Source organism: Protopterus annectens, chromosome 6.part1, assembly GCF_019279795.1.
Source record: "Protopterus annectens isolate FY-2018-M chromosome 6.part1, PAN1.0, whole genome shotgun sequence".
Lineage (NCBI taxonomy): Eukaryota > Metazoa > Chordata > Ceratodontiformes > Protopteridae > Protopterus > Protopterus annectens.
Genome location: NC_056738.1, coordinates 470,663,813 through 470,691,493, shown reverse-complemented (window position 1 = coordinate 470,691,493; position 27,681 = coordinate 470,663,813). Strand labels below are relative to the sequence as shown.

General features: G+C 37.3%; 1 protein-coding gene across 4 annotated transcripts in view; it reads right to left on the bottom strand.

The window, feature by feature from the left end:
- Nucleotides 1-27,681, bottom strand: part of COL18A1 (collagen type XVIII alpha 1 chain) — a 1,701,455-nt gene that overhangs the window by 41,401 nt on the left and 1,632,373 nt on the right. For all 4 annotated transcript variants that reach the window (XM_044075903.1, XM_044075900.1, XM_044075901.1 and 1 more), the window contains one exon: nt 9,655-9,852. In XM_044075903.1, coding sequence (XP_043931838.1) covers nt 9,655-9,852 — 198 coding nt within the window. The remainder of the gene's footprint in view (nt 1-9,654; nt 9,853-27,681) is intronic.

Sequence of the window (27,681 nt, the reverse complement as noted above, 5' to 3'; positions counted from 1 at the left end):
TTCTAGTAGACGGCCTTCTGGCCTCCAAAATGACATCCTGCACCTCCTTGGAGAGTAGGGTCTGTTGTGATGTTAAGGAATCTTCTATGCGGCCAGATTGAGAGTTTTCAGCTGACTGTGAAGAGTTTTGTAACTGTGCTGAGTCAGAAGAAGAGGCATCAGTGGTAGGGTCCATTGGGGGGAATGCGTCAGGCTCCTCAGGAGTGGGTACAAGTGCTGTCTTGGCCAGTCTGGAGCAATAAGAATCATCTTTGGTCTGTCTGCTCTGGTTTTTAATAGAACTTTGGGCAGCAGAGAAAGAGGTGGAAAGGCATAAACTGTCATTGTTGTCCAACTGAAAGAGAGCGTCCACTCTCCAGGCCTTTGGATGAAAAGTCCTTGAGCAGAATTTTGTCAATTGGTGATTTTTGTGGGAGGCAAAGAGATCTATGTCTGGTCTTCCCCATGCTTGAATTATCTCTGTAAAAACTTGAGGATGCAACTTCCATTCATGTGGATCTGTCATATTTCTGCTTAGGTTGTCTGCCAGCATGTTTTCCTTGCCTGGCAAGAACTATGCTTGAAGTTCGATTTGTAATTCCAGAGCCATGTTCCAAAGTGACATGGCCAGCCTGCATAGGGGGTATGAATGTGTTCCTCCCTGTTTGTTTATGTACCACATAACTGTGGTGTTGTCTGTCCTTATCAATAGTTGACCTGGATGCAGAAGGTCCTTGAATGCTATAATAGCATTTATTACTGCTAGCATTTCCTTTTGATTGATGTGAAGGTGCTTTGCTTTTTGGGACCATTTGCCCTGAAGGCACCGATCTGTCATGTGCGCCCCCCAGGCGTAGTCCGAGGCATCTGTTGTGATGACTTGATTTGCTTGAGGCTTGCAGAATGGAAGACATGTGTTTGTTTGGCATGCTTGAGCCCACCACAGAAATTCCTTTTGAAGGCATGGAATTAGTGGTATTATTGTTTCCAAACTGTGACTGTGTTGAGACCATAGGTTTTTCAGGTACCACTGAAGTTTCCTCATATGCAGCTTTGCACATGGGATTAGTAGGATGCAAGATGCCATGAATCCCAGAGCCTGCAGGATTTTCCTTGCAGTCAGCCTGGTGAAATTTGCTAGTGTTCTGAAATATTGAGTTAGTTGCCCCTGCTTCTCTGGCGTGAGATAGGCCATAGGGCAATGCAGAGAATTGATAATGGGTTGAACCTGCAAGAAATCTGAGGTATCTTCTGCAATTTTGTCTGATTGGGACATGCAGGTATGCCTCCTTGAGGTCCAATGTTACCAGCCAAGACTCCTTGCCCAGCATGGGAAGAAGCTGCTGTAATGTGAGCATCTTGAATTTTGGTACGAGTAAAAATGTGTTTAGGATGGATAGGTCCAAAATAGGTCTCCAATCTTTTCCCTTCCTTGGTACCAGGAATAGTCTGGAATAAAAACCTTGACCTTGTTCGTGAGTAGGCACCTCTTGAATAGCTTTCATGTCCATGAGATCTGAAATTTGTCTTTGTGCCTCTGCCCTTTGATTGTGTGGCAGGTTTGGCATGCCTCTCATTTTTGGAAGGGTGTGAAAATGGAATCTCTAGCCTCTGTTTATAATGTCCAGGATCCATTTGTCTTTTGTGACAATATGCCAATTTTTTGAAAATAATGCCAGCTTTCCGCCTAAGGGTGCTGCCATTTGAGCCTTGCTTGGCATGCAAAGGGGAAAGTCATTGGGCTTGCTTTCTGAATGGCTGCGAACTATCCTCACCACCTCTCTGTGTAGGAGCTTGCCATTGTCTGCCTCTAAAAGATCCTTGAGATTGCCCTCTGCCCCTCGGGCGTCTGTATCTACCTCTTTGGGGTCTGTCTGTGGCTGGAAAGGACCAATTTTTGGAAGGCCAATTTCTACTGAAACGTGGTGGTTGTACCTGTAGACAATCTTTCACTGTTTGCATTGATTTAGCCTTTTCCTCCATTTTCTTTAATACCTCCTCAGCTTTAACACCAAATCATACATCCTTTTGTAGAGGGGCATCTAGTTATTTAGCTTTGACATGATCTGGTAAAGTTTGCTCCTTGAGCCAGGCATGTCTACGTATGACTGATCCTGTAACAGCAGCTCTACATGAGGCCTCTAGAGCATCAAAACCACATTGCAAGGTATGTTTACCCACTTGTTCTGCACTATGCATCAAATCCTGCAACTCCTTTAAGTCTGGTTGTTCAGGTTGTGACATTTTACTTCTCAACTGAGATAACAGAAACTGTTGGTACTTTAGCATATGGAACTGGCAGTTTAATGCCCTCATGGTTAAGGTGGCCAAGGTGTATACCTTTTTTCCCCACCTTTCTAAGGATCTGGAATCTCTCTCGGAAGGTAATGGATTTTTAGCAGTGGAGGCCTTAATTCCCTTGGGGCCCTGTGAAATAGTTTCTGGGTCAGCCGCATGGCTTTTGTATAAAAATTGGTGTGAGGCAGGAACCCAGTAGTACCTGTCAGGCTTGACTGGGGCTGGAGGTAAGGAATCTGGGTTTAGGCAGGCCTCCGAGTACACATCATCTAGTATGTCTAAGACAGGAGGTATAGCCAGAGGCCTGTGCTGAGGTAGCAATAGAAAATCCCTAAGCCTTTTCTTGGAATCTGAGTACTCTTGGCCTTCCCAGTGGAAGTGCTCTCTTAAGGTATGCAAGGTTTCCCCAAATGAGTAATCCTCTGGGGGGGGGGGGGCAGAGGGAATGGACTCCTCTGCATCAGAATCTTCAAAAGGGGAGTAGGAATGTTCCTGTTCATCAGAGTGCTCTGAAATAATGGAGGCCTGGTCAGAGGAAGGGGATTCTTCCTCCACTCTGGGCCTTTTGTCTGGGGAGGTTGAGAACCCCTGATAAGAGTAATTAAATCCTCAGCCATTTTAAGCATCTGTTTTTTAGGCATGGGGTCTGGAGAAGGGCCCTGAGTAGCTTGTCTCTTAGAATGCATGGCTGCTTTAGACTTAGTGAAAGCCTTGATGGAAAAAGAAGAGGAAGGTCTGAAGACATCTTGAGAGGAGGCAGACCTGTCTGCATGTTGAGATTCACCACCAAGAGTGGCTTCGGTATCTGTAGTCGGGTTGTGGGCCCAGGAGCCTGCGACCTTGGGTACAGGAGACACCGCCAATGAAGTGTCATCGGTAGGCAGGGGCTGCATAGGCACCTCACTGAGAACCGAACCACCTGTAGTTGGCTTTGGCATGGTGTCGGTAGAGGCCGCGGACCTCATGTGTCGGTCCTTATCTTTGCATTTTTTAGATAAAACTGGAGTCAGAGTATCCAACGACATAATATAGTTAAATTTTTAGCCAAAATAGTGCTGGGCGAATTCCGCCTGACGATTAATGGTGCATTTGTTGAATGTAGCACAAAAACGACAGAGGCATCGTGGTCTGGGCCTAAGCAAGGAATGCAGAGGGAATGAAAATCCTTATGCGGTATTTGCTTCCCACATGAAATACAATTATTAACTTTGTCTGACATCAGTCTGAGGCAAGAAAAGTTTCCCCAGCGGGGTACTTAGCTTTAAAGAAGACTTCAGTTGCAAAATTTTCATAATTTCAGGAGCTGGCCGACAGGCACTTGCGAACTGCTTCTGCTTCGGGCACCGCGCGGCAAGAAAGACTGAAGAAAATGGCGTCGGCTGGTTCTTTTATACCCCTGTCGCACTGACGTCAGGGAAGAAGCGACGACAACTGACGCCGGACCTAGACTTTGGAATTCAGCCGACCGAGGACCCGCCTGACGGCAGGAGAACCCATCTGTTATGACTGCAGCTGTATGCACGATGAACATCAAGTATGCATCCTCAGCACACCTATCCACAGAAAATTGATGGTCAATTCCTATGCACATCGAGGCTTTGTACCAAAGAAGAAGTACTTAGCGATGAAATAGAACTAAAGGAGAATTTATTAGCTCGTGGCTACAAAGATCAAATCCAGCAAGGAATAAAATGGGTCAAGGATCAGAGGAGAACCAGGGGAAAACCATATTTCTCAGCAAGATGGAGGTATACTGAAACGGGGATACATAATAACAGTGAAAAGTCTGACAGCCTGAGATGTCTACTAACATACAGTAATGACATTTCCACTATATGTGAGATTATTAAGAGGAATTGGAAAATTCTAACCATGGACGATCAACTCAGACATATAGTGGGAGAAACCCCAGGGTTTTCTTTTAAGAATAAACAGAATTTGAAAAGACATTTATGTTATAAAGAATGATCTGATCACCATGGGATGACCACCAGGAAGGGTACATATACATGCAGGAAATGCAAGGCATGTCAGTACACTGACACTAGTAACTCTTTCAAACATCCCCCTACTGGATATAAGTATCACTTGAAGACCTATGTGGACTGTGAAACAAGAAATACTGTATATGTTACCATCTGTGACAATTGTGAAGGGTTCTATGTTGGGAAAACAAATAGACCCTTTAAAGCAAGGATATTACATCATCTCAGTGATATCAGACTGAAAGTACACACCAATGCCCTCTCACAGCATATTCAGAACAATCCTGGACACAAGCTTCATTTTCTGACCCTGGAAAAGATCAAGGACAGTATGAGAGGAGGTGATTTATCACACAGAATTGAGATCAATGAGACACGCAGGATAGCTGACTTACAAGCAGGCAGGAGTCCTGGACTAAACGGGTTATTCCCTTTAAAACCGGTTCTTAAGGGGAGAAACCTCAGGAGATAATCTGATTGGATGGGGCATATTACATAAAAAGAGGCAGTGAGCTGGTTAACTAGGATCTGATGAAGGCACAGCCAAAAGTGCTTATCCCCAATTCACTTTTATTTTTATTTGAATAAAGAGTTTTAAGTAATTTTATCTTGTTCATGAGCTTTAGAATATCTCTAAGTGGTGATACTGCAAGCTTTTACTTTGTTTAACTTCTGAGTAAAGGGGTAATCTTTTAATACACAGGATACATTATCATTTCATCTAGTTAAGAAACTCAGTCACGGACTTACTAATGTTTCTAATTTGGGCAAATATTTTAACAGTAACTTGTACATTGTCTCCCTATATTTCCTACCTACTGGCTACCAACTTTCTTGACGGGGATAATTTTTCCTGAATATGCATTACCTATGACATTCACTGGGCAATTTCATGTTTTCTTAGTCTTATCTGGTAATAAATTCAACTTATGGAGGGCTTAAGTGTAACAAAGTCACGTATTGGCATTGCATTCAAGTTACTTTGCATGAAGACTCACTGCTCAAATAATCACCATGTTACTAAATATCTTTCTTTTACACTTTTTTCTATATATCTAGTATATCCCTGCAAATGCTGCTACACAAAATACATCACTTTTTGTACTTTATGTTTGTTGTGGACAAAAATAATTTTCTGATGTATGTTATCACTACAGTATTACAAAGCTTGAATCCTAAATATTCTACATAACTAAAACACATTAATTGTGGCAAATGTTGTTGTTTGTCTTTCGGCATTTCCAGGTTAGGGGTTGCCACAGCGGTACTCCGGTCAGCTAATGATTGGCAGTTGGTTTTTATGGTGTCGGGTTGCCAGCCCGACGCCCAACCTTCAACGAAGGCACACCCATTCAACGCAAGTCTTTCAAATGCCCACTCAACCGTGGGGAGGACATGCAGACTCCACACAGAAGGCACTCCCTACCCAAGCCGAGAATCGAACGGGAGAACCTCTTGCTGTGAGGCAACAATGCTACCGCTGCACCACCGCGGACTAATTGTGGCAAATACTTTAACATAAATATGTAAAAATGAATACATATAGCAAAATACAAAAACATTAAATAAATAAAAAAGCAGCAAAAGTAAAAACTGAAGTGAAACTTCTCTACAAACAAGAAAAGGCCTTCATAAAAATACTGTGGTGATACTTTAGGGCACTCATGAAAGAGGCCACACAGTTGCACAAACCATAATCAGGATGGAATACTTTATTTATTTTTATTTACTTATTTTATCTTATTTTGGTTCTGTTTACTTGGTTTGTTCATCTGGGTTTAGTCAAAAAACCCTTTCAGCAGAGGCCTGGGGAGAAAAGCTCCAATATACTGCACAAATTTTAAACAGACATTCAGTAATATACATGAGCAGACATTAAGGTATAGTAGCCAATTTCAGAAGAATGGGGCACGGTAGGAAAAACCCAACCTTTCAGAAGATGCCAACTATAACACTAAATGGAGATCAGCCCTATTTCTTATGAATTCAGGGGCCTAGATGAGGAATTGTAGACCACCATATTTTAAATAAGAAGGACTCAGAACTCATAAAATCTTAAAAGTCATATTTGGTAGTGAACATCAGTCAGTGCAGGTCTCTTGAGGGAAGCATAGCATGACAGTTCTGCAACACAAGATCAACAACTGTGCAGGACTATTCCACACTCATAGCAGGCCCTCCAGGTCATTGTCCAAAAGCCCAAGGCAAATAATGCCACCATACTCTAAGACAGTACCAGTCTATTAGTCACCATCAAAAGATGAAAGGGTGGAGCAAAGTTACAGATCCTAGCAATATTGTTAAGATGGACATATAGTGTCTACCTTGTGATGCTGCCAACCAGCTTACCAACCACACTGCCCTCTCTCCTCATTTGATCACCACTAAAATAGAGTTTACATTAAAGTGTTTGTTTAAGATGGCTGCTCCCCTTCTCAATATCCACTTTATCTGTGGACTCTGATACTACCCCTGTATTCCAGTCAATATATATACTTCCTCTAAGTTCATATCATCTCAAAAAAAGGAATAAAGGCATCCCCTTTTTTCTCTGAGTTGGTGAAATCTTAGACTTTTGATGGGGGGGATACATTAATAAATAAGATGAAGGGTGCACACAGAGTAGTTTCTGATATGCATTAACAATGAGCAGTTTCTGAGATGCATTAATAACACACATACACTTTTTGACACCACTCCCTCAAAAAAAGCCAACTGGCTTCTTGCAGTACAGTACAGTACAGTACACAATTCCACAAAAAAGTCTGTGATCAGGTGTTAAAATACAGTAGCCAATCAGGCTACATTTCACATTTTAGCTAGTTATGCTGCAGTGCTCAGGTTTTATTAAAAAACAGATTTTTGTTTCACTTTTAAACTGTAGCAAACTGCTGCCTACAGTTTAAACTACACAGAGAGAGCACTACAGTGCTCAGATTTGAATGCAAATGCAATACTGGCTTTTAAAAGCTGGTATGCAACTATGCATTAAAGAGCAATCGGGATCGCCAGACCGCACACCCTAACATTTTGTACCTGTGGCAGTCGCTCCTTCGCCCCTCCCTAGCCACACTTCTACCTACAACACAAGCAAATCAGATGAAGTACTTATTTGATCACGGTGATGGTCATTCAATCACTTAATAGACAGAGGGAAGTACTGCAGTAAAAGGTATTGTGCCAGCTTTTATAGGCCACAGCACCATCAGCTGGTGCCACTAGTCCATTACATTGTTTACCACTAAATATGTCTTCAAGCTGGAGCCTGAAGTTAATAGCTCTCAATAATACCTAACACAGTAAATTATAAAGATGTGTCCACTTCTGGAATACAAATGAAATAATGAATTGAAAATATGGGGAAGCCAAGCTAGAAAATAGATGTAGCAGTACTAGTACTATATCAAAATATGGTACCCTCTTAAGCCTGCTTGGTGTTACAGCCCTGGATGACTACATCATCTCATGCTCAGTTCAAAGGGAGTGCTGTCACTAACAACTGTAGTTCCTGTTTACTCCCTGTTTTTGAAACATGCCAGAGTCTAATATGAGTAAAGAAAATGTGCAATATCATTTTCATATTACACTCTTGGAAGGAACAGCAATATTGCTGTACATGAATTCCTCACTTTGGAAGGTGATAAGAATGACTAACTTGCATCTCATGTATTTTAAGAAGAATATTTACTTCTGAATCCATCCATCCATCCATCCATCCATCCATCCATCCATCCATCCACATCTCATTTTTCCTCATTTCTGCACATGGGTTCAGGGTGTCACTTCAACAGTGACAATCATCTAGAGCCAAGGTTTACACCACCAGGTGGCTAGCCCTGCCATGGTAGTTCATCTACACCACACATTCACATGCATACTCACACCTATGGCCAATTTAGAGTGCCCTATCCATCTACTGCATGTTTTTGGAATGTGAGAAGAAACTGCAACACTTGGAGGAAATCCTCGCAAACACAGGGAGGACATGCCAACTCCACACAGAAGGTACCTCCAAGAATCGAACCAGGGTACTTTACTTCTAAATCATTCTTTCTTAAATTTGTAAATATGCAAAGATTGTCTGTAAATGTAGGTTGTCTATTTTGTTAAACACGTAGACACACTGAGTTTTTAAGGATTAATTTTAATGACCAAAACAGGATTACACTTATTGTGCATTAATACAGTTTTGCATGTGTTTTCTTTTTCTGAATAACAAATGCTGAGTATATGACTTGCTTGTAACAATAATGGTGCTCTCCATGAATGTCATTATAGCTCAGTGAGTCAGGTGGAAAGATGCATTCTGCATGCATGAGTTTTCCTCCTATTACAATCACTTATGTAATAGAGTAGTAACATTTTCATTTATGCTAGCCAGTCACATTTATTTCCCATTTATTAATGATCATGAGTCTCATTTAACCAGTCTTGCATTTGTCAAAATATAAGTTTGGTTACTATCATTGTACATGTGCAAGGATAATCAGGTAGTATGAAATATTCAATTACTAAAACACTAAGACAGCGAAAGCATCAACTCTGAAATGGAGGCTTTCAGAAATAGGGTGGTCTTGCTAAGAAAAATAAACAAAAAGTAATGCAGACTTCCTTCATAGACATAAATATGCCAGCCTTTCATCTTTAAGGGTCACTGCACCTTGACCTTTCACACCAGGTGGCCTCCAGTCACAAGACCCCCATGCCCTTTTGAGCCACACCAACAATTTTATGTGTATGCATGTTTACACACGTGCACACAGCAGCACTAAGTGTACCACACACACACACACACACACACACACACACACACACACACACACACACACACACACACACACACACACACACACACACACCCCTGCTAGCAGGTGACACATTATAGTGACCATGACAGTTGACATCACTTGTCTCCATCCGATTCACAAATGATGGTCATCAACATGGAACACTATACCTATCATTAAAGAATTGAAGAGTTTCACAGAAATGTAATATAAGTGACAATTAATCATTTCCATAACAGATTACTTCTTACAGTATCCACACAAGGCAATGAAAACGGGGCTTATTTAACAATATTCCTATACTGTCATACATTCCAAAATTTTTACTCAGAGCAACATATGGAATTTTTATGACTGCAGCCTACCTCCTATGTGGGTCGGAGGCATCCATTAATACTGTTCCATAATTAGTTGCTGAATCACTTTTTATAACAGACTCAGCTATCACTCTCATGAGGGTTAATGTGACTGTGAAATTTCAGCTCTTGCACACAAAACTCTTTCTTCCACAAGACAGTCATTTCAACACCCTACATTCAAGGAATCAGGAATAGACTTAATTAACATTACTCAGATCTGGAAGGATGGTAATATTAAATACATACCCTGAGATTGATGATAGGTACTGATGTCCTGTCTGCTTTACGGACAATGCTGTACAAATCTTGCAGTTTTGAGGACAGGAATGCCCGGAATGTTCCTCTGAGTCCAATTGACCTCGCTTGCTGGAAACACTGGAAGTCCACACCTCGAATTCCACGCATATCGCCAGACAGAGGTGCATTTAGAGCAATCAGGTGAAGCTAGTGAAAAGCAGATTGGACAAATCATAGTCCTATCATAATTAGAACATATGTAAACAGATGCATTACAATAAAAACAGCATTTATATCATGTCATCGAAAGCCGAAAACACCGAACACCGTTTAATCGAACCTAAATAATCTAAAGCACACAATATCGAACATTCAGAACAGCAAATTTACTCCCTGGGAAAAAATTTGCTATTCCGAAACACATTCACACAACACAGGCACACCAAAAAAGACAGCAATCCACACACTTACACTTAAAATCATACATCTAACCCTACACTAAACTATATAAACACTACTATCTATCCACTTACCTTAACCCAACCCTAACCCTAAGGTCCGTCACTATCGCACACTCACCTTACCCGCACCCTAACCCTAACATACTTAACCCGCCCCAAACCCTAATGTACACACAATCACATACTTACCTGAACCCCCGTAACTTTCCATCAGAGTGCTAAAAATAGCAAAGCCACAGAAATGGACAATCAAATTCTTTCCCTAGGAAAGAATTCTATGTTCTGCAGCTTTGCTATTTTTAGCGTTCGCTGCATAGGGTTCAACATTGTGGCATCCAACGTTATCGCCTTTCAATAACGTGATATGAACCCTAAAAACAGTTGTAAGGAATATAGCTTATGACTTTAAATGCTTTCATTAAAATAAGAAAACAAATACTTCCACTGGACTGCTCAATTTTCCCTATTTTGATTCTTTACTTTGTCTGCCATGTTCCATTTAACTGAAAACAATGTGGATGCAAAATATGTTACTGTCTAGTCCTAATAAACTTTCCTTTATTATAAGTAATATCACTTACTGCGTTTTATCAGGTAGTTATTAGGCAATAGCAGCAGAAAATGTCTAGACATGTACCTCTGCTCATAAAGGCATGCTACAATTCTAACACAAAGCAGATTTGAAATACATTTTTTGCCCTTCATTTTTTTTTTTTTTTGTTTAAAAATTTTAATTTTTTTAGCGAAGATAAAAAAAAAATAAATAGTTTTAAAGGATATACCACAGCATACATACAAATTATTATATCTGATTCCTTTATTATCTAAATACTTTCTTTAATCTGCATAAAGAAAAGCAAATGGTGGATACTGCAAGGAAGGTAGGACAGAATGAGAATGTTGGACAAACAATGAGAGAGACAAGAAAGATGAGAACAAGGACCTGGATACCTTCAGGATACAAAATGTTCAAGCAAAAGATGGGTTGTTATCCACAGGCATTATACTACGTTACGTTTGTTTTATGGCACACAGCAATATTCTTTGTCTAGTTTGCCCTTTTAAGTGCATCTCACATTTGGTCACTCTTCCCTTCCTACCTTCCTCTTCACCTTTTTCCTCCTTTTCTATAGCATCTTGAATGCATCTATGGATTCTCTCTCTACCACCAATTCTAAAAGTCCATTCCTTGAGTCTAGAGCCCTCTCTGTGAAGAAGTCCTCCAGGGAGTAGTTAGTACATAAAAATCTGCTTACTGTGCTCCCCCTTTTCTCATCATCTGTCCAGTTCAGAATGACCATTTCACATGTCCCTGACATTATGCTCTACATCAACATCCTGCCTCTCCTCATTTCCTCTGGCCTCACTTAAGAAGGGCACCAACTTCTCTAGCTCCTAATTATATGCATTCCCCCTCTATCCCATGGACCTTTGTGGTAGCTTTCTTCTGGATTCCTTCCTGATGCCCTTTTTATTACATGGCCCCAAATACTGGATCATAGATGAGCGATTACTCTTACTTTTTGTCAAATTTACACAAACGTAAAATAGGCATGGCTGACCAAACTCCACAAAAAAGAGAAGGGGCTCCGTTTTTAATAATAACAAAAATAAATTCTTAATTTTCAGTCCTTAGCTTCTTCATCCTCATCTATTCTAACAAATCCCTTTTACTAAAATTAATACAGGTGACAATATATGCATGTATAGGTTTGCGCTATGCTTCTTCTACATTTAATCAGTTTATGCATACACTTTCCTCCTGGTTAAACATAAATAATATAATACTAGAAGATCTTAGCCATGACGGGTTAGGGTGTTATGACATCATTATTATGCTGTCAACCTCCATAAACTCTAACAGCTCATTACCACTCTCACTCATAGCAGACAGCCTCAAAAACTCTATTCAAAGTAATCCTAACTGATTAACCACACAAATGTCACTCAAATTCTGTCCTCTGCAGTTCCATTTCAGATGACATCCCCCTTCATCTCCTACTGATCTTTTAAAGGACCTAAAGTACCACCTGTCGTCATCAACTGTTAACACTTACCTAACAACAAAGAAAACTTACCATTTAACTCCTTGCAATCAGCTAAGCTCTCCTAGATGTACTGCAGACCCCTCACTTTCAGTTTTTCTACATTACACTCCATCTAATTCAAGAGGTTCAAGAGGATCCCCTGCCATACAAATCTGTATGGAGTATAAATCAAACACTGCCCTTGGCTAACCACTGAAACAAAATCATTATTACATCTGAAGAATACAACCTGGAAAAGCAGAAAATTTCCCTTCACTGTCTCTCACTTTCCCATCATCTCCCTTAGAAAACAAACCTAAGCAGCAAATCACAGCAAAGGCAACTCTTAGGAAGAGAAAAAAACACCTGAAGGCCAAATTAAAAGAATTCTTAGCCAACAAAAGCAATAAAGTCCTCCTTCTAGCAGAGAACCTTAAACTAAATCTTGTTCCCCAAATCAAGGCATCAAATGCCTCAAAGATGTGTTTTTACAATCACCTGTAACCCGACCACCTCAAAGCAGTACTTTGGTTACAAGCAATAAACTAATCACGCACTCTCCACCTTCGCAGTACACTGTACTGCCTCCTTTCAACTTCAAACCATTTAAAAGAGACACAGCATACACTCTGCTAAATATAATCACCAAAAAATTCTCTTTGTTCAACCAATGACTATACCTAATGTTTCTAGAAAGCACCTTTCTTTACATCTTGGCTTCTCACTTACATATATATTCTTTTTCTCTTTACTGATATTGCCCTTAATGAATATAAATAGGGGTGTATATTACATGATCGAACATTAAGGTGATCGAACACCTAAACGTCGACCCATAAATGTCAACTCCTTAAAACCACGGCCATTTATGCCATTTTTTTCCCTGGGAAAAAATTTCACTTGGTCGTAGTAAACAAAACAAACATTTAAACACTAATCAAGTGGGGGGCTTCACCCCCCCACTCCCCTAACTAAATATACCAACTCTGAGATTGCTCTACATTGGGAAAAAGGGCAAATTACCAATAACGGCCAAGCAAATGTTTTCCCAGGTAAAAAATTTGCGTAAATGGCCGTTCGCGATTGTCAGAGTTTGACATTTACAGGTTGACATTTAGGTGTTCGATCACCTAAACATTCGATCACATAATATAGACCCTGTAAATAGACCACAATTATACCTTTTCCTAAAAATCACAAATCTGCTAGCATGTGACCACCATGAATGAATAACAAGCTTATCACAGAGATCTAATTACTTTCCTATGTGATCAATAAATAATCTAACTAAAGCAAAACAACTTCAGGCTTGGCTTCAACACTTCATTCCTTGTCTCTGATCTGATGTACTTCGACATGGACAAAGATTTACCAGCAGATGCCATCTTTGTAGAGCTCAAAAAAAGCACTTTGCCTATTCTGCAGATGGCAAACATTATATTACACTTCTAGGTTACACTTTTAGGCTCTGCATTTAATAACATGTTTAGAAGTAAATGATTTTTTAGCTGCAAGAATGTGTATGCTTTAATATAAGCATTTGGGTTTTTAATGCAACTCAACTGAAATATATTATGCATTACAATGACTTTTAAGGAATATGGAGATATTTAAAAGGAACATGGTATCAATGGAAAAAATGGTTGTTAGTGATGATGGTGATTATAATGATGATAGCTATACAATAAGAAAAACACCTAGTAGGATTATTCAATGCAAAATATATATTATTTATGGTCTAATATAATAATGTCCTAGAACTGAATAATATATTTTAGGTGACTTACAAGGGAATAGTGTAATATGAAAATTAAAATAGTGGCTTTATAATTACACATTTGGTTTGAAACGATGTTAAGCATATGCTGACAGTGGTTTATAATGTAGTTTTTATTTAGAATTTATATACAACAAATGACTGAAGGCATGTACATTTCGTTATACAAAAGGCACAAAAAGAAGATTAACTTCACAAAAATAATGATTGCTAACAGCTCGGATAAACACACACACACACACACACACACACACACACACACACACACACACACACACACACACACACACACACACACACACACAAAACTGTGGTCTCACTTGCTGTATTTTACCCTACTAGAAATATATTTGCTTTTGGGCAGGCATCATTGTTGTTAACAGAATGGATCGTCTGTGTTCAGCCTCTGGTAAACAATACTGATGCCACATTACTAAAAAATGGGCTGATGCCCCCAACACAGGCTACTATATGAATTTTGTAGAGATCCGAGCAGGACATTATGAGAGGATTATTGAACAAGATATTTTGAATTTCAAGAAACTAAGTAGTGATTTATTGAGCTTAGAAGAACAACTAAAAGACAGGAAGAAAAATACATTTTTGTGGGATCTTGATTATGAGAGTGGTGATCCATTCTCAAAAAATCAGGCTAAACATGTAAGGTTTCAACATCCATTTAAATATGTCTCTAGAAAAAAATGTCCACATTCCATTCTAAAGAAAATGTCCCCTATTGGTTATGATTCTACTGGAAATGACTCATCTTCAGCCCTTGAGTCTGATGCACAATGCACAGCAGGATCTCCAACACCAAAAAGGAATAAGAATGTCCCTTTAGATTTAAACAAAACAATATGGAAGGGTTGCTGAGAATGTTTGCTCAGAAATAACCAATTCAAATGTATTAAACATTTCCTCTTGTACTTTGTCACCTGTACATATTAATATTTTGAATACAGGACTAACTTTTATACCTGGCTTTTTTGTTCCTGAGGACAGTTTTGCTAATGATATGGTTGTTTTTTCAGGATAATGATTCCAGTAGTGTCCAGGATGAAGTCAGGTACCATAAGTCTACTTTTACACCACCCATAAATTCAACTGTTCTAATGTTTCAAAACAGTGTGCTTAGGAATATACATTTCTACTCTAGGGAGTCTGGTGTTGGATCAAATAACCTCTCAAAGACTGAACTGCAATGTATTAAGGAATTGGCTGATAATCATAAATTGGTTATATTGTCTGATTGGTCTCAATATAATTCTGAAGCTTTGAGGCAACTTATTTCAAACCATACATTTCAACATTTGAACCATTGTCTCAATTTGTAACAAAATATCTCAAACCGTATTGATGCTTTGGAATATTGGCTTTCTAAATCTGGTCTATAGTCCCCAGGATTTAATACATTATTGTTAGGATTAGCTGAACATGTCCTTACCTAAAACATATTTCTATATCGTGATGCCTGCTATCTGCAAATTCAGGGAATGGCTATGGGGGCTTCTTTTGCCCCATATATATGCTGATTTATTTATGGCATACATTGAAGAGCAGATCATCTACAATAGTTCTCACAACATATTTTTGGAAGACACGGACATATGGAGGAGGTATTTGGATGATTGCTGGTTGGTGTGGAGATCAGGTTCTGAATATCTTGTCAACTATATGAATGAAAACAAGTGGGTGAACTACAGTCAGGACAGTATAAAGTCTCAATACATGAGAATGAAATGTATTTGTTCTAAGAAAGTATCATATGATTTATACAGGAATGATCTCACCTCTCGGTTTTTGAAAAGGGGTTATAAATTGGGACATATATTACATGCTAAGAACACCACGGATTCTATAGATAGGGATTCTCTCCTGGAATATAAAACCAAACATCAGGAACAAGAGACAGTTCACTTTGTAACAACTTATGGTAGGAATACTGCTGTATTAACTAATTAATAGTGTCCACCAACACTGGAGCATTCTTTTGGCAGATAACAGACTATCTGGTATTCTGAAAATGCGGAGGCCAGTTTTTTTTTTATAGGAAGGGTAAAACTTGGGGCTCTTTCTGAGTCATTACAAATCTTGGACACATCCAAGATAGTTCTGGTTTGTAAGACTAAGGATTTTAGCAGCAAAAACACCAGTGAGGTTTATAGAATTTCTTTTTTTGCTAATTGTCAAACTGACTGGGTTATCTATCTGGCCACGTGCAGTTGCTCTGTGTTTTATTTTGGCCAGACTTCACATCTGGTCAAGTTCAGGATTGCAGAACATTTTAGTGATATGTGTAACTTTTCCATATTAACAACCAAACATATAAAATAGTGCATAAATTAAACTGTAACTCAACCTTTGTGGTCTATTTAGCTAAGTGCAAACTATGCTCAGCCTTCTATATCGGTAAGACCAAAAGAAGGCTAAGAGATCGTATGTATGAGCATATGTATGCTATTAAAAATTTAAAGCTTGAAAACGCACTGGCTAAACATATTGCAACTAACTACAATCATAGTTTCAGTTTTGTTGCAATAGACCACATTGAGGTCAACCAGAGGGGTGGACCTAGACCCTTATTGTTAGAGGAAACTGAATTGTCATGGCAGGTTAGACTATATGCATATTGCCACCCTAGTATAAACGAAGTTTGTTCAGTTTCTAGTCTCTTAAAACTAAAAAGCTTGAAGAGATGATTATTAGGAACATTTTTAACACATTACTAGTATGCCCTTTGTTATGTTATATTACTGTTTATTGCCTTATTATGTTAACGTTGTGCATATTTTAAAATAGGATGGATTTGATGAAGTATACAGTTGTTTGTCACTGTTACTTTAAATAAGTTAATTAACTAATGAGATGATGGAGTGTTTTAATGATTATGTATATATAAATGTTGGTTTTTAATGTCTATATGTGTTGTTTTCTGAGGAAGTCGGGCATTGGCTTGACGAAAAGCGCTTAATTTATTCCAGTAAAGTACATTTGTGGCTTAAATTGCTTGCCTGTCGCTCATTCTACGTTTTTTTTAATGTAATGACATTTGTTTGAAGTGCTTATGGAACTGCAAAAAACCTAAAATAGATTTGGGACAGCTTGTAAAAGAGTAGAAAGGTGGTAGAACAGAATTTCCTGATCTAGATACAGATGATATAGCTTTGGTTATTAAAACAATATACTTTTATGGTTGAATTCTGATTATTTACCAAAATGGAAAACTTGCATGAAGCAATTTGGTTAAATAAATTAAAAATAGAACTATACAACATACAGACATCTTAAATAATAATGTGAAGTGGTTGTTAAAGAAATAATTACTTAAAAACACCAATACTCCACGAGATACTGCTTGCATAAACATATTAAAACCAATTAGAAACATTATATATAAATATCCTGAGATAAACTCATGGTGTTTCACATTACTCAATATATAACAGTTACATAAGATTCTATATGTAGCCTAAATTTTCAAAAACTGCTAAGCTTAAAAAATAGAGATTTGATCTTTTTTGAATCAAGTGTTAAGTGAGACTAAAGTACATGTGGCCAGTTTATGGAAAACAAGCTTACATTGCAAATCAATAGACAATTTCTAGATATTTTTAGTCTCTAAAGAGTTGATTTAATGAAATACTACACATAGTTTAAAATATCCACCAATTCTTCATTTTCTAAACAATCTTAAAACAAATGTTGAAATAGGGAGACCATATTTATTCAAAATAAATAAAATTATTAAAAACTAAATATTTTGTATCAAAGACAGTGAGCTGCACAGCTTTAAGCACAATAGACATAAATATTGTAAAATATTGATAAAAGCTACATTGTCTTTGATTTACACATTATTCTCTTGGAAATATCTGCACAGATCATTCATCACTTCACATGGAATTGAAATTATATAGAAAAAGGATGGTACTCCGTTTTGGAGGTGTAACTCCTGAAAACTGACATTTTGGGGAGAAAATCAATGTTTCCTGTAAACATTTTTTGTCTGATCAATGTATACTGACTAAACCTTTGGTGTTGCTTAATGCTTGTGCCCGTGTCTTAATTCTTTCTTCTCTGGAGCTTATTAACTAGAGCCAGGAAAATGACAAAAAAAAAACTTGAAAAGCTAGAAAAGCAAAGTTATGCCTTAATTTACAGAATTTATCAATTCTGTCACTGTTCTGTCAATAAAGTATTGTATACTATTAAGATGAAAACAAACATAATAACCACATACCATAACTACTGGATAAAACTCAGTTTATTAATACAGACATAGTAATCTAAGCTCTGTGATTAATTTATAATGCTTGGCTGTTTAACAAGGCTTAGTATGGTACAGAGTAAGATGCGATATAGACATTTGTAGAAATGGCTATTTTACTGTGTTAATGTGTCTGTTTTTGTATACAAAATATCAACAAAAATATTATTAGAAAAACGTTCAGTATAGTTGACCATTCCATCCTACTCAGTTACCTTCACCACTGCCCTTCCCAGGTAAGGTCTTCTCCAATGTTTTTCACCTCTGATGTAATCTAACCCCCATCTGATTCCCACTTTTCATTGCTGCTGTACCCTCAGATCTAAACTACATAAGCATGATGCTTTACAGTAACAATTTAACTTTTCATTCCTCAAACAACTTAAAATCTCTACAAATTCTCCTTCTGTAATATTTTACAGACACTTGGCATCTGGATTTCTGAAAGCAAGCTTAGAGAAAACACTACAAAGACTAAACTAAGCTGTTTATACTCATTGAAAACCTTCAACTCACAGTATCTGATCCCAGTTACAGATATCTTGGTATTCAGCATGAACCCTCACTCACCTTTAACTTCCACACAGGTAAAAATCTCTAATAAAAGTACATCAACTCAAACTTCCCTCTTGCATTTCAAACATACCTTCTTTTGAATCCAGGTATCCTTTAACAAAACATTTTCTGATTTCAAAATTAGAATGATCCCTATCATCAATAGCCCCAGGGCACTCCTTTAAACCTGACAGAGTTGAATAGTACTAAATGCTATACTACAAAAAAAAAGTGTGATGCCAGAAACTAGCTCTGTGATCTCACAAAGACCAATGTGCTATCTCTCAGCTTAGGGCCATTTTCTATTCCCCATTTACAACCATCTACTCTACAATGTTTGCCCCCAGGCTTCTATTAAAACATTCTACTAATTACTTTTTCTATAAACATAATTCAAACCTTTATAATGTATTGTTCCACCATTTCATTCATTCTCAACATATAATAAGTTCATAGGTGTGTACTAAGGTAATGGCCCTGCAGCCTATATAAGCCTAGCCCAAGAAGATTCCCTGGCATCATGCCACCAAAAGTTAGCTCCCAGTGCCCCTGTCATGCATGGCCACTGAAGCGATCCCCAGGGTGAACTTCCTATTGCCCATCCACTTGTCAAGATTTCTCTTAAAGAGGAGTGCTCTGCTTGACGTGAATTGGAAGTTTGTTCCAGAGTATGAGGAGTCTCTGGGTTTGGAACCTGTCCCTCCAGCATGTTCTGTTTATTGTGGTAATGAGGTTTAGGTCCCTCCACCATCTTCTTCCCACAAGAAAACAAATATATACTACTTCACACATCCATACCAAAATCTTGCTTTACTAATAAAAACCTGCTAAAGATCCATCTAAATGACAACTTGCTATGCTCTTGCTCAATGCCAGGTTGAAATTTATCTCAGTTAACCACAGAAACACCCCATTCTACCCAAAATCTGAAAAGCAGCTAAGCAACTCCTGTTCTCTCCAGCCATCCTCTTTCCATCCTACTATTCCATCCAACTCCACACACAAAAATATCTCACAATTGGCACCTATAACTTCTAACATTCTCATTCCAGGTTATATTGGTGTTATATGAATTTTTTAAAAACTGCAAAGAATGAACTGTTAACTTTTGCAACTAAACTTTTAAAACATTTCCCACTGCTGATTCTAAACCAACAAAATTCTTTCCGGTACCTGACTCATATTTGACTACATACACACAGTACTTGTACTTGTCTCCTTTAGCTTGCTAAATGTATTATCGTACTATTCTTGTATTATTGGATTATGATTTGAATGATTGTACTATTTGTGTGACTGTTCCATTAGTTGTATTACTGTATTGTATTGATTAAATGTGGAGCTTTTCTCCCCGGGCCTCCACTGAAAAAGGGTTACTTGTCCAGTCAGACCTCCCCAGTAAACGAATGTCTATATATAAATAAATAAATACATAGTGAAATTTATCCCAGGCCTGGCCCAGACTCTCAACATCTAGCCATGCATGACCCTATCTCATCTAGTGCCACCAACATCCTACCTCTCTGTCAGATTCCTCCCCACACAATGTCAAACTGTTTGGCCTCAACATCCATTGAAAATGCAACAAAATGTCATTACTGCATGACTGAATTCATCAACACTCACCTGATATTCTAGTATTAACAGAAACTTGGCTAAAACCATCTATTATCAACAAAAATACCTTGCCATCAGACTACAACATCAGATGACTAGGCCATATCACCAAAAGATCAGGTGATTTAGCTGTCATGTTTTCTAACCTTCAAATAAGCACCTCCACACATGCTACAAATACTTTGGCTACTGATGCATATGTGCAACAGGGTGACATAGTAATAAGGGAGAATGTGTCCCAACATTTGAATTTTTTTGAGTACCTTTTCATCAGATTTTAAGAGGATCAAATAAATTTTTATTAAAAATTGGGCAGTGATACTTGAGGACCATTCTATCTGTAATGCCCTAGGTGTTAGACCTAGGTTTACATATAGAAGAGGTTTGAACCTTAAAAACTTAGTAGAAACCAATAATAACAGGCGTTTTAGATGCTCTCAGCGAGTACCTTTAGGTATGCGGAAATGTGGACATTGCCCACAATGTAAGTACATTAAAGTAAGTCCTATTGCCACGATTAATCACAGGAACTATAGAATTAATGGTACTTTCAACTGTGATTCAAAAGCTGTGGTGTACGTTGCATGTTGTAATTTATGCCCCTCGTTTTACATAGGGAAAACGGAAAGAAAATTGAAACAAAGAATATATGAGCATTATTATAGTATAAGTAAGGGTGATACTAATAATGCTCTTGCAAAACATGTTTTAGAGTATCAAACTCACGAGTTTCATTTTTCAATTTTGCATCAGATCCGTCTGGACCCAAGAGGGGGGCCATGGCAATTATTATTGGAAGAACAAGAGCTGATGTGGCAAATAAGGACTTCTGCATATATATTTCCTGGTTTAAATGATTTTGTCTCCATTAAAAGTATACTAAATCTTAAGACACTTTGTAGGTAACTTTATGGTTTTATAATTTTGTGGCTATTTGAGTTGAAATGCATATATATTTTCTGTGGCAATTAGAGCTTAAATGTAAACATTTTTAACAGTTTTTAATAATATGTACAACAGATATAGTAATATTTATATTTAGTTTATATAATCAAAATGTTTTGATACTGCAGATTTAGATACAATCTAATTTTTAATTTTTAATAAAGCCAGATAGTTGTAGGGTATTTGTAATTACAACTATGTATATAAAAGTTTAAGGTTGTATTACAATTACTTTTTAGTGGTGTTTCAAGGGGAAGAATAATATATGTAAATAAGTTAATGCTTGCTTGACTATCATATCACACTGTACCTTCATTGCAATCTTGTTGGTATTGTTATAAAAGTATAGGGTGTGTAATGACAATTACATAATAATATATAATTATGTAGTAATTTATGGTTTAATAGGTTAATTATTGAAGGTATAAATAGGAGATAGTGCACATTTTGTATGTTTGTCTGATGAAGGTGGGACATTGATCCCACCAAAAGCGCTTACTTTAATAAATTTATTCGTATTTTATTATACTTTTGTGGTTGCGGAGAGCTACTTTCTTTTCGTTTACTTGCCTTTTGGGTTTGCTAAGTTTGTGTTTTTTTACGGTTTTGTTCATATTAACAAGTTCACATCTACAAACATTATAGGATAGATAATATATGTGTTGCATAATTGAAGCAATATTATATAAATTAATTCATGAGTTTTCTTGAACCTCATTCATCTTCCAAAATATTTTCTCCATGTATTGTTCCCACAATTTCCATTTATGTCTATGTAATTCACTCCTACCCATTTCTAAAGATCCCACTTCCTATTCTTTTATCTCTGTTACAGTATTCACTACTTTAAGTACAGTTGGTTTAGATTTTAATTTCCATTTTCTAGTAATTGCTTTTTTTGGTTGCTACCAGAATTAAACTTAACAAGGCCTTACTGTGTCTAGGCAATTCAGATCCTGAATTCTAGCTAAAAAAAAAAAAACATTTTCTTAGTTACACTCATTTGCTCACCCAGTATTCCTGAATGAGTACTCTGTAAGAAATGTTTAAAGTCTGCCAACTTATTACTCTCCCAAAACATGTTTCTAGTTACCTCTTTTCTTCCCGAGCACACCCCCAACTTTGCCATCTTCCTGAGGAAAAATTCATGGACAATTTCTGCTATCAATTCCTTAACTTTCTATCATTTTAACAGTCAAGTGGGGAAGCACCAGTGTCTCATCTTTATTTCATTACCCTGCATTTTTATCTTAGTAATTACTGGTGCATGATCTGAAATACTTATTGGATGTGTATCAAAGTTCCCAATTAAATGGACATGTTTCTGTGAAATATAATGTCTATCAAATCTAGCCCAGTTATTGTACCTTGGAGAATATGTAAATTCTCTCCCAGTTCCTGCTACGGAATTAACCTCTTTCATACAAAACATTTTCATATTTCTCTTTCAGAAAACTACCCTCTTTCATTATATTTTTCTTTCTAGGCCCCAGAGACATCCTCATTGCTGCAAAGCAAATTCTATTCCCCACCTATAAGTAATATGCACTGCTGAAAGCAGTACAGTTCTCCAGAAATTATTTTAAGCTCCAAAATAGCAGTTTTAGGTGGAATATAAATAGATGCCAGTAAAACCCTCATCCTTTGCCAGCAGCCACTTAGTACTACAAATCTACCATTATTATCTTTTTTTTTCTCTTTTATTACTACTGAAGCTCTTCTGGAAATTAATATAAGTACTCTTCTTTTCCTTTGTCCATGGTATTCTGCAGAATATGCATCCTGAAATCCTTTCTTTATCAAATTCACATGCTCATTTCTTTCCAAATGTCTCTCTCCTATAGCATTGCCATTTACAGTCTGCATTTCTTAATATAATTAAGTATTCTTTATTTTGTGTCTATACCTGTGAAACCACTGACATTTCAAGATAATATAGAGTGTTGCCATTATGGTAAGTAGTCATTATTCCCACTTATTATACACAGCATTTTTTTTAAATGTACCAGCTTTTGTGATAACAGAGTTCTGTCTTTGCTGCCCTATTATCAGCTTGCCTCCATGGAAAAGTAAGAGAAAAAAATAGATAGTCCTCTGTTACAGCCTGAAAGACAAGCTGAAACATGTATTGCTAAAGGAAAACTTTTCATTATATTCAGAGTTCTCATATTTACTTGTTTCCATTTAAAACCTGCTATTAGACTAAGCCAAGGGTCTTAATCCAGTCACCTATGCAGAAGTAGGAGAAAACATATCCGCTCCACATATATTATGATCTGTACACTTTTACACCCACCTCAACAAATCAAGATCACAGCCTAGTAACTTAAACATGATTTTGTCTTGCTTTTCTTCTCTTTTTGCACTGTAATGCCTACATTTCTAAACACCAAAAAAAAGAAGAAAGAAATAGAAGAGGAAGGAAAAGAAGGCATCTGTTTACTTTAATAACTTTATCACATACAAGAACTAAAATATTTTACTACTGTGAAATGTTTCATAGAAATACTGTTAAGAAAAGAAATGTTTTCCTTACAATTATGTTTTTCCTTCCCCTTCTCTCCCCTCAGAGTCCTTCCAAACGTTAATGTCATAAAGTGAGGCAAATGCCTTTCAATTCCAGACAAGTTTTAACAAAGTCAACAAAAGTCCACTCTTTCACTTATTCATATACAGCAATATTTCACAAATGTGATCAATGCATTGTAGTCTCACCTTTATTCACTAATTCCTATGTTGCTGGTCTTCTTCCTGTTGAACTCCATCTCCCAACTCAAGATTCTGGTTCAGTTCCACAGTGCTCCCGATTTTTTAGGTCAACGTCTGTGCTTTTCTCTATCTCTCAAGCATTTTCCTTTGGAACAGTGGGAAAGGTTTCACTGGCAAGTCTCTCTGTGTGCTTTATTATCAGAAGAATGAGAAGTTGAGTCTCCTCCTGCTTAATGACACTTTTTTTTTTTGTGCACAAACTGTTGCATTTCTTCCTCAGCCTGTTCTGTGTCAAAGAATGACTTTGATCCCCCAGGAAAACATATTCTGAAGACAGCTGGATATTGCAGCTTCAATGTCACAGCTGCCTGTTGACATTCCATGATTACTGAAATAAAATTGTTTCTCTTCTGCCTGGTTTACAATGATAATAATTTTCCACAAAACACTCTTTCAGTACTCTGCCCTTTTGCCAAAGTTTTGTCAGGATCAGCTCTTTCTGCTCATAAGTTTGTATCTTTACTAATAAAGGTCTTGGCTACTTTCTCATTGCCACATTTGGAGCATACACATGATGTGCCCTCACAATTAACACTTCCTGTTGTGGAATAAAAGTCCAGTTGCTTATATGTGCCTTCATAAAATTAATACAATATGTCCCTTGTAGTTTCTCTGGTACAGCAGAAAATCCCAGATTTTCCCTACATGCTCTGTCCTCTAATTCATTCATCTTTTATTAAAAGATCTCTTCTTGGGCAGTCTCGTACTCAGCTAGCCTTTTTTTCATCTCAGTTTCTAATTTTTGCAGATTTGTCAGCTCGTCTGATTATCTGTTTAAAGCTTTGTCCACTTTTTTTCCAGTTTTTTGTTATTTGAGTCAATATACTCTTTCAATGCTTCATTTAGTTTAATCAGGTCTGAGCCATTTGACTTATTTTTCCTCTAGATTACTAGAAGTCATGTCTTGCACCAAAGCTAGAGCTTGAACTGCTTTTTACTGAATAGTTGCAAGATTCTTTCCAGTCAGTGTTATCTCTTCATCTTTTCTAGTTGATTTTCTTTCAGGCTCTCTTAGTTTCTTCTTTACAGGCATCCAGACAGTTTACTTACTAGCCAGTAACTGAATTTTACTCAAATTTACTGTATCTCTAGCTGCAGTTTCCCAGTTTCTGTTTTCACACTGGGAGAGCTGAAGTCAAGTTGTTGATCAGTGTGAACTATCTAGGAAGTCCAAAAACATTCCTATATAATTATGTCAGAAACCTCTTCAAATTCAATAAAGACACATTTATCAGGGACCGGAGTCTACAGCTACAACATTCTAAAACTCTTACCTCTTGAAGAAGCTGAAGAATACCTCAACCAACATTTGCAACCTTATTAAATACTCGTGCACCAATTAGGAAAAAGTGAGTCAAGTCTAACCCTGCCTTCTGGAGATCACCAGCAACAAAACTACTAATGAGAGGAGTCTAAGGCCTAGGGCACCTTGCAAACTCACAAAACTCCCTCATCCCTTCAATCCTATCAAAATGAGAAATAAGTTCAAGTACACTCACACACACACACACACACACACACACATATATATATATATATATATATATATATATATATATATATATATATAGATAGATATAGATACAGGTATATTTCTCTAATCACTAGAATCTGTATTCTAAATCATCAAAAAAATGTGGTTAGTGATATCTCAACTTTTAAACACTGGCAAACCATCTAAACCCAACCTACTACTTAAGAAATAAGAGAGAGAGATTTTTTTTGTGCTAACTGCAAGTACTTGTGGCTTAAACTGCCCGTTTTTTGCTGTTTTTGATTGTTTTTGTTAACTGCACTTCTCGAGAAAACTTTAAAAGTAGACTAGCTACTTATTCTACTGTTATTTCTGCCTTTAAATCATTTTTCAGTTTATGCACTTACCTTGCTTAATTTTAAAAGTTAAATTGCTAATTTTTGCAAAGTTTTAAATTGCATTTACTGTTTAGGGCTACACACAAGTATGATAGCATTTTCTGTACTTATTTACTGTATTTTTGCATTTCTTAGCCTGTTTTAACCAAAAAAAAAAAAAAAAAAAAAAAAAATACTATATTGTTTGCTCATTTCCTGTCTTCTCTAACTAGTATAGTCCAGGTCCCAGGCCTTACTGGTTTCAGGACTTCAGTTTCTGTATTCAGAGCTATTTCAGACTCTGCTGTGGTACAGGGAGGTCCTACTGCTTACTAGTGAGAGTAGTAAGCATTGTACAGCCTATCTAATGCTAGACGAGTAGTTTCCAGCTCTGAAAGTATAATTTTATTGGCCATTTGGGGCTGATTTCTATCCCTTTCAACTTTCTGGCTTACAAAAGCATGTTTGTGCGTGTTTGAGCATGTTTTAGATCAGCAGATCCTGTTTGGGCGTCCTGCAGACTACTACAGCACCAGAAATGAGAGAGAGAGAGACTTTTTGTGCTAACTCCAAGTACTTTTGGCTTAAACTGCCCAGTTTTTGCTGTTTTTGATCGGTTCTGTTAACTGCACTTCTCATTTAAAAATCCCTTTTAATCTAGGACTATTTCTATGTTAAAAGACCAAGTGTAATTAATATAAAAATGTGTCTATGTTGTAAAATACTATTTCTACTTAAAATATTGTTTAATTTCATAACAGAAATAATTAAATATGAATAAATAAGTAAAATGGACATTTTTTTAAATTAATATTTTGGTTTACATATACAAATTTTTAATATGGGATTATACTGTATAAATATGTATTCTAGTTTGGATGATTTTTACAACTGTGTTGACATCGTAGATTTTCATGTGGTGCCTATTAAACTGTGTGTCACTTTGTGGAGACGTGGTGTCCAGTGCTTTTTTTACATTTATTAGTTTTTCCAAGCACTTTTCACCTTGATTTGGTTTCTGGTTTATTTGGGTGAATATGGAGTCTACCACGGATCCCAACACCACCATTCAAGAGAATGGTAGTGAAGGCGGTGAGATTGGGGAGCTTTGTACACTGATTGGCCAGTTAACTGAACTGGTGGGTTTATTGGCACCACTCAGTCAAACTTTATTAACTACAGTGTCTGTTAGTGCTTTGCCTGGAAATCAGGAAGTTCTGCTTCATTCTGCTTCGAAAGAAGGAATGACAATAATGGATGGATTTAATGGTCAGCCTGCATCAATTCCCTTACCACAACGGGAACGATGGAGTTTGGATGGGTTACCTAACATTTTTTCTTCTCATAAAGGCAGTGGTGTTTTACCATCGACATCATCAAACTTGGACATCAATGGTTTGGCAAAAGAGACCCACACAGTCGGTGGGGGTCAGACAGGTACTAGAAAACAATTTACTGACATTTTAGATTTTAAACTTAATTTTAAAGATGCTGGGGACAGGGTTACCAGCAATGACTGTAATGACAGTTACAAAACTTCACTTGAAAAGTTGGACTCATTTCTTTACAAATGCAAGGTTTTGTAGATGGACAATGACTATTTAAAGTACTGTTTGCAATCCAGTATTGTACCAAAGGGCGTTAGGGTATGTAAATACCCAAACAATGTCATTGAAGGCTCTCAGTTTCATAAGGACAAGGTTTTAGCGTTTGACAAATGTGGTACAGATATTAAGAGGGCAATTATTGACAATAATAAAAGGTTGA